Genomic DNA, 8,821 nt, shown 5'->3' with positions numbered 1-8,821 from the left:
TCAATGGTTTTTAGCGACTAGACGACTAGACTAGACTAGCGATTGGTCAGTACATGATCCGCTCGCCTAAAACGCCTACTATATTTAATTGTTTTTTAGGGTGGGTGGGTGTAATCTGGTCGTATAAAAATGAATGCGATTGTAAAATCCACAACGAATATTTCTCAACTAAATATAGGTCAATTAAACTTTTATTCAAATATATAAGTGTATAATGAAGATTATTATACACGAGGTGAAGTTTACTACAACAAGCGCTTGCATAAATCACCGAGTGAATAATAATTCATAATAAGCGACTATTTAATAGTTTTTTTGGAAAATTTGGTTTCCATATTAGAAACACATTGATCATTCCTTTTGTCAGATCAAAATTCATATTCGCTCATTTTCTATATCCATTTTTATTTTTTATTTTTGACATAATTTGACATAAAATATTAAAACACACGACAATGTTGACAGTTTTGAGTCGAATGTATATTCTTTCAGAAACGTTAAGAAACATATATGCGACATACACTTGATGTCGCTGATAGTTCAGTGTTAATACTCTATGCATTCAAATTGCAGGTCCCGGGTTCCTATCTAGGATAATTGACTTTTTCATTTTTTTTTATGAACTAAATTGAAAATATTTAGTAGTATTTTTTTCAAGATAAATTTATAAAACCGATTTTTTGTGGCTATATAGCTAAATCAAGAACGCATCTAACAGCAGTGATTAATGGATTCACTAATCACTGCCGTGATTAATGGGTATTATTAAGGTCGAGCAAACAGACCTATAAGGGGTAGATTATACAAAAGTTGTGGAAAAAGATTTATTAAGATATACAATCTTACAGCAATTCAAACAATTTAAATATGATCCTTATTTATAAATATCGATAAGTATTGAAGTACACATCTTATAATAACACTGGGGAACAATTTCTTTTGCCTTTTATGCTGTTTTGGAGAAACGGCGATGCCAAAACTTTAGTAAATTTTCCTATCACGTCAGTTTTTTTACAGTTGTTGCTCATAGGACTACGCTTTGCAGTATTTAATCGCGAATCACAAAAAGCGAATTTTTTCCGACTGCAAGGGAACGGAAGTCACGCGGAAGTCATAATACGAAATTAACAGTATTTAATTACTTATATCTTCCTCTGCTAGCTTCTGCTGTAAATTATTAGACAGACACGATTCGTTTTGTTCTATATGTGGCAGTTTGACAATTCCCAGTCAACGGAAAAACTCACTACTTCTACCAAGCAAGCCTCTTTGGCTCATTTCAAAGTAAAATTTTGTGATCAAGATAAATCATTATCATTATCATTATTAAATTACGAATTTAAGCTAAGGAAACACATGATAAACTCCTCATGCGCCAATGATTTGTCAAGATCACAAAGATCATTGAAGTGATTGCTACTTTAAGTTTTAAGTTGACTATTGAATGTCACTTATTTTTTATCCAGGGAAGTGCATTTCTGCGTACAAAGTGACAACGAATTCGTATTCTGCTAGAACATATGTATTTCAATGAAAGAGTATTACGCAACTGAATAGCGATTGTGTATAGATGCCTTAAAGCTTAGCTTAAAGTGCGTTCTCCTCCAAAATAAAAAAATATCCAGTTTAGTGTCAATGGGCCATTTAATTCCTTTGCGCGAAAAATATGAATACATAAAGATTGTTATTGCCTAGGATACAATTTACACCTATGGGATCATCTATGTTGACCTTAAAATGGTCTTTTCGTCTTGGAGAACAACACAGATATACCCAGTCTTCATTTTATATGTGTGTGAAGAGCATTAAAGCTCTAGCATTGGTAATTTACACATTTTAATTCAGCCACTTGACAGCAGTATAAATATTTACGATGTAAGTGTCGTAAAGATTCATATTACGAAATGAGATGGGAAATTTGATAACCCATTGAATAACGTAATATGAATTTACGATACGAATCTAGTACATTATTTTACCTACTACCAATAATGTTAATTATTTACTCAAAATTAGTAAATATTCCTTAAATTAATGATATTATAATCATGTAACAAGCAAGCGTTGCGCTCATTGTTGATTTATTTTGCAAACTATTTTGACGCATTCACTTCAGTTTGGTATAATTGTATCGACATGAGTTTTGACTATGAAAGTGTGATAACGCCATACAAACCCTAGTACCCGCTAAAGCCCGCAATAGATACGAAGAAAAATATAAGCGATTCGAAGACTGGTGCTGGGAGCAATGTTATCTGTGAAGAAAAATGTGGACATAAGTAAATATTCACAACTATTGGCTTTTTTGAACCGGAAAAGTGAAGAAGAAATCGTTTCTACAAAAAATTTAATTGATATTGAAAACTACAATTCTTCAACTGCCTCCACGTCAGCTGGAATAAACATCACTAATTGTACAGGTGTTGTGTTTAATTATTATAATAAATGAGGTTTAATTTTTTATTCATGAGTTCATTCCACTAGTAACTTTACCGCACTAGTGGGGTAAAGTATCTCATTACGAAACTCATATTAGTATCGTAATGTTTTATATTACATATTGGTAGTAGGTAAAAATTATTATGACAGACTCCATCAAGATGGGATATCAGTATGGTGGTTGACTATCATTGGAGCATCAAGCGCGAACGAACTCAACTTGATAACCTCAGGAAGAACTACTAGCAAACATTTTTTCCTTAAGATCTTCTTCATTACTTTTTGTATAAACAAAATTTAAATATAATAACGTCCGCATGAATTGAACATTCTTATATATTTGATCAGTTCTCATTTTACTTTTATATATTTATGAATTTCAAAACCAAAAAATTAGTTAAAAAAAGGGAGTTACATATCTAAGACAACAATAATGCTGTTCCCCAGTGAAATATGGAAACTTGGTAAGGAATCTATTAGTAATAAATTATCTTATTAATTTTTCATGATGTTCTGAACTTCCAATAATGATTTTCCTTCTGTTTCAACAAAGAAAAAGAACAAACATACACAACCAACTAAAGATCCAATACAATGAAACCAAAAATTAATATAAATTCCATAAGTTTCAGACACTATTGGAAAACTGAAGACAATAAGAGCCATCAATGAGTCAGAAACTGTGAATACCAATGCAGAACCTATAGCTCTTGTATTTTCACAAAAAAATTCTCCAACCAACCCCATAGGAATAGCACCCAGTCCCATTCCATAGCTAATTAAGTAGAAAATAACAAAAACAATGGCTATCCAGTGAATTCTATCAAATATTGGCGATTTTATATGACTCAAATAAAAATATAATCCAAGAAAGAACATTGAAATCGAACAAAATAATGACGAAGCCAGAATAAGTCGCCTTTTTCCAATTCTCTGAATTAAAACTAAAATTATAATATAAGTCACAATTTGAACTACACCTACTAAAATTCCTAAACAATCACCTGATAATCCAAAACCACTATCATTAAAAATAGAAGCCACGTAATAATTAACCACCAAGATCCCAGACAACTGTTGGACAAAAAGACTCAACAGACTCTGAAGAATAGCTCTAATAAAAGCCCGTGTGCAATATCTGTTCCCTCTGACAGTCCGTCCTTCTATCACACTGTTTTTTATTTTTTCGTATTCCCAAATTAAACTTTCTTGACATTCAGTTACTCTGAGTTTCTTCAAAGCTCTATAAGCTTCAAATCTTTTGTGTTTTGTTATCAAAAAAGTTGGAGAATCCACTAAGAATGGAGATGCTAGCAAAAACAAAGAAGATGGCCCAGCACAAATCAAAGTAAAGACTTTGAAACTAGTAACTGATCCAAAAATATAACTGAAAAGCATTCCGGAAGGTACAGAAAGGGCTGCTAAGCAGCCCAACCTACCTCTGTTGATGTCATCAGCTATTTCGTTGTTGTAAACAACAACAGCGACCACATCTCCACTCAAACTACATCCAAATATAAAGAGACAAATATAATATGAGTAAATATTTGATGCGTATGCTATTCCTAACAAACCACACGAAGCATTTGTAGCAATAATGATCATAGTCAATTTTCTTCCAATCTTGTCCAGTAATATTGCCCAAAAAAGGTGTGTTAATGATCCCGCTGAAAGTGGTATAAACGCTATCAATGCAGTCTGTATTGTCGTTATAGGTTGCCCCAAAGGATTTATTGTACTATCATTTGAATGTAATTTAGGTAGCACCGGAGACGTCCATGCTAATCCACTGCCAAAGCTCACCAGTAACAGATCCGCTGAAAAAATAGTTTATTACACTGTGTAAATTATAAATACGAGCTATTGATTTTGATTATTGTGAATCTCACAACAACGTTTCATATAACCAGTGTCTATGATTTTATTTCGAGGAAGAATTCATGGAATACAATTTTTGTTTCATCAAAATCAATATTCCTGAAGTTTATTATTGAAAACTAAATTCCTATAAACATAATTATGAATATCACAATGAATCATTGTGTAACCTAACCTAACCTTTTATGGCCAATATCTTGTTGAAAAACTTGTTTCTACTGGACGAAGATTGATTTTAATAAGAATGCACTAACGATTGCGCCTATTCACATTCCACAGGAAACAGTTGTATTTCATTCAAAATGCAATTGGTTTGCAATCAAGCAAAAATAACTTCTTTTGTGTGTTGGGTCCATGTATAAGAAATCTACATGAAGTCTTTCAGACCCCAAAGCAATACAATCAATTTTCATTCACAAGTTTGTTGAAAGTCAGGAGCTGGAAATCTTCCTATTAAAAAAGATCTTTGGTCCACAGTTGAGTACAACTAGATCAATATACTTCACTGGATAAGAAACCATAATTTTTCCAAGTTGGCATTATTATCAGAACTAGTTGTTTAGTTAGAAATAGGAATAGCCGTTATGTCTCATAAATCACAGCTTTTGTCTAAATGATTATCTATGAAGACAATTATTTAAGATCACATCACATTATAAATTATCTTATTTAGATTCACACTGGAAACACACTAATATGAAATTGTTAAAGTGTGCCTCCAACAGAAGTTCAAATTCGAGAGAGTCACAACGTTGTAACACCAAACAACGCACGGTGATTAAATAGTTGCGTTTATAAAAGTTGACCTCAACTTGAAACCATGAAGTTTTGATTGATATTTGTTGAAATATATGACTAGTGATAAGATGTAGACGTGATGTTTTACTGCCATCGTAGTATTTCATAGTCTCCTTGATGAAAAAGAAGCTAGACAAGTTATTCATGCCAAAAATGATTCGTAGTTTCAACGAAAAAATAAAACATTGAGATGATTTTTTGTTTATTTTTTTGAAAAGATAAAGCTTGGACGTAAGTAGGGGTCACCGACTGAGACCACTCAAGTTTCAAGATAAGAAAACACGATTGCAGAAAAAACCATCTTTATAATTCCATGAATTATGCATTAGTAGAAAAAACCAATTATGACTCAATTAGAATCTGCTTAATGGTTAAATATACATAATGAACATATGTTAAAAAATGTGATGGTATGTGATAAAGTCTACTGAACTTTGTAAAAATGCTACCATCGTATATTTAATTTTATAAAAAGTGATTGGCAATGAGTTCAGGTAGAATAAACCATATATGTAGAACAAGTAATTTAACTGTCTATGTTTAATTTGTGGTATTTTTGTGTAATTAATAAGAAGAAGTAAGTGTTTCCATGTTGTATGTCCGATAATCATTGTATATTTCTTGAGCATATGAAGTTTTGAGTCTTTGAGCATACCTTAGCTTAGTGGACAATGTCTCTCTGGTAAAGTTATTAAAACATTTCGAATTCACTGCATGAGATAAAATTAAACTAGTGAAGTACATTGAAGTTTTCGTGAAGAAATACTTGTTGATACATATTTTTCTTGTGTGGTAATTCGATAAAATCAATGGAAATTTTACAACGACGACATACTTCTTATAATGTGTGTTATTTGGGAACATTATAGAACCGCTTGAAATTTTTCATCACGAGCTGCCCCTGGTAGACGTTGTATAGACGTGTAGGTGGAACATCCACAACCGCTACTACAATTACAAATGTAATGTTGAAAATAAATTAATGAGTGAGTATCACAAAATTGTTAAAGATAATGGTCTCCAGTTCAATTTGGTGTTCCTTACTGCCGAATTGAGCTTGAAAAAATTGATTATCTCCTGCAAGATTCGTAATAAATGATTAGTTATGGATCAATAACTGTAATGTAAAAACCATAGTGGTGAGTGAGGTCCCCAGTACCGAAATAATTCACGTTACAGTATTTAGCAAGTTTATTCTAACGGTATTTTGAGGTACTAAAGATAATTTGAGTACAAAAGGGAGCCACAATTGAAGCTGCTTTTATGTCAAAACTACGCAATAATATAAAAAACTCATCCACTAAAAGATCTACCATTGTAGTCCAGGCGAGATAGCCCAAAAATCATCATTTTGCGTAGTTTACCACGATCAGTATGAAACTTTGTATTTAGGTGGTGGATAGCGTGTACAATGACATATCTTTATCCGTGGTCTGAGAAATTTTTTTGTCATTGTCAAAAGCACCGATATATGTCGAATTTTAAGGAAATTTCTCATTTTTTGCTTATAACTTCATTGCTAGTGGCTTTACCAAAAAAAAGTTAAATTCTTTTTTTTGTCATTAAAAGACCTACAAAAGTAGACGTCACGCGTTGAAAAATATTAATTTGTTAAAGAGATACAGTAAAACACAATAATAATTATTATTTTTATATAAACAATGATAAAGTAGCTTAATAATTGTCATTGGTTCTTGTAATTGTGCAAAAATACTCTGAACTATCAATAAATGACGTGTGCAAAAGCTGGAGATTGTACGTTTAATGGTTCATGAGTTATGGCCTTATAAACAAATTAACAGCAATAACAAATAACTTGGTCTGTGCGTTGAATGTGGTTGTGCTGATTTTTTTATGAGTAGATTTCATTATTTTATGTAGGAAGTCGACGTTCATTTAAAAAAAAATTGAATTTTGCAATCAAGGGAATTTATTTTTGAAATCCCCTCTAAGGGGATTTCAAAAATGAAATCTCGTGCGGATTCGTCTTTTTTTCATAATTTTTTTTGACGTAGATCGAAAGTGCATAAAAATAGCTTTCATTTAAAAAAAAAATTGAGTTTCGTTGGAAAACCACGGAGATACAGACCGGGAAAGTGAAAAATTAACTGTACAACAAATTTAGCGAGTTGACGAAAAAAAAAAATACCACATAATTTGTTATTTACAGTATTGTCTTTACATGAAAAATCACGTATCTCGTGGAAATTTCTCCCTGCAAAAAAAATTAACAAATGTCAGCGGAGCGCTCGGTTTTCCTTGATCGCGCGCGGTGGGGATAGCGGATTCAAGCGCGAAAAAAAGTGGTTTCGAGCGTTCAAATTCGACCGCGCATCTTTAGCCGTACTTTTCTCGGGAACTAATTGCTATAAAGGGATGATTTTTTTTTTAATTTGATACCTCGCCTCGAGAGGAATCGATTGGCATAGCTAAAAAATACTCAATACACAACTACATTCAACGCACAGACCAAGTTATTTGTTATTGCTGTTAATTTGTTTATAAGGCCATAACTCATGAACCATTAAACGTACAATCTCCAGCTTTTGCACACGTCATTTATTGATAGTTCAGAGTATTTTTGCACAATTACAAGAACCAATGACAATTATTAAGCTACTTTATCATTGTTTATATAAAAATAATAATTATTATTGTGTTTTACTGTATCTCTTTAACAAATTAATATTTTTCAACGCGTGACGTCTACTTTTGTAGGTCTTTTAATGATAAAAAAAAAGAATTGAACTTTTTTTTGGTAAAGCCACTAGCAATGAAGTTATAAGCAAAAAATGAGAAATTTCCTTAAAATTCGACATATATCGGTGCTTTTGACAATGACAAAAAAATTTTTCAGACCACGGATAAAGATATGTCATTGTACACACTTTCCACCATCTAAATACAAAGTTTCATACTGATCGTGGAAAACTAAGCGATTTTTCCTAAATTGCCTGGACAAATTGTAATAGCCGCAATAATTCAAATTGGCTTCGAATTGATTGAGCATACATCATATTCTCACGGCTGTATCTACTACTTGGAGAGCATTATTTGCCATAGGCTTGTAGAGTTTACATTATCTCTTCTTCGAGTGGCGTTAAAAGTGCTGATGCATTAATAACATTAAAAGTTTGACCTTATAAGAGACTAGAATGAGAAATAAAGCATATATTATCCAATTATTATTGTAAGTTGGTTAGGAAGCAGCAGAGTGATCAGACAAAGAGAGTTCATAGCAACAAAAATGCGTACAAAGAAGATTCAGTTGTTAGTTCATCTACATACTAGATGACAAAATATTCTGTAATTTCCAGGGCTTTCCAGAACGTCGTGATATCTTTCATATTCTAAAATGTTTCAGTTATGGTATAAGGAATATGAAAAAAATAAAATGACATAATATCAAAACAATTACCTGTGATTGCTGTGAAATAAAGAAATATATGAGTATTTCTTGATTTTGTATTTGGATGACCAAGTATTTCTAAACTCTCGTGTGTCGATAAGACCATACCTAGTTTTAAACTATGCTTGTTAACTGAGCTAGAAGAATAAATAAATAATAACTTAAGCGTGTTTTTTATCGGTTCTATGCATATTATCAGTACCTACGCTTTTGAATAATACATAAAGTATCACATAACAAGAGTTATCAAATACGTCAAAACGAAGGACAAAAATTTTTTCTTCACCCACCCATTTT

General features: G+C 32.0%; 1 protein-coding gene across 2 annotated transcripts; it reads right to left on the bottom strand.

The window, feature by feature from the left end:
* Positions 1 to 810: 810 nt before the first annotated feature.
* LOC130892485 (facilitated trehalose transporter Tret1-like) lies at positions 811 to 8,668 on the bottom strand. 2 transcript variants are annotated; one of them, XM_057797923.1, is made up of 2 exons: positions 8,534 to 8,668; positions 811 to 4,256 (listed from the first exon to the last, which is right to left on the bottom strand). In XM_057797923.1, the coding sequence occupies exons 1-2, from the start codon at positions 8,628 to 8,630 to the stop codon at positions 2,935 to 2,937; spliced, it is 1,419 nt and encodes a 472-aa protein (XP_057653906.1). In that variant the 5' UTR covers positions 8,631 to 8,668; the 3' UTR covers positions 811 to 2,934. The 2 variants fall into 2 exon arrangements, 1 of the variants encoding a protein (XP_057653906.1); XR_009059052.1 differs by lacking the exon at positions 811 to 4,256 and adding an exon at positions 5,522 to 6,063 and having other exon boundaries at positions 8,534 to 8,654.
* Between the last annotated feature and the right edge of the window lie 153 nt (positions 8,669 to 8,821).

The sequence above is a fragment of the Diorhabda carinulata genome, chromosome 4 (genome assembly GCF_026250575.1).
Source record: "Diorhabda carinulata isolate Delta chromosome 4, icDioCari1.1, whole genome shotgun sequence".
In the NCBI taxonomy this organism is placed as follows: Eukaryota; Metazoa; Arthropoda; class Insecta; order Coleoptera; family Chrysomelidae; genus Diorhabda; species Diorhabda carinulata.
The sequence above is the reverse complement of the archived record's forward strand: the minus strand, read 5'-3'. Positions and strand labels throughout refer to the sequence as shown.

Coding starts and splice junctions, on each gene's coding strand:
- LOC130892485 (XM_057797923.1), bottom strand. CDS start 8,630: ATGGTCTTATCGACACACGAGAGTTTAGAAATACTTGGTCATCCAAAT. Junction 4,257..8,533: donor TTATTTCACAGCAATCACAG/GTAATTGTTTTG, acceptor CTATTTTTTCAG/CGGATCTGTTACTGGTGAGC.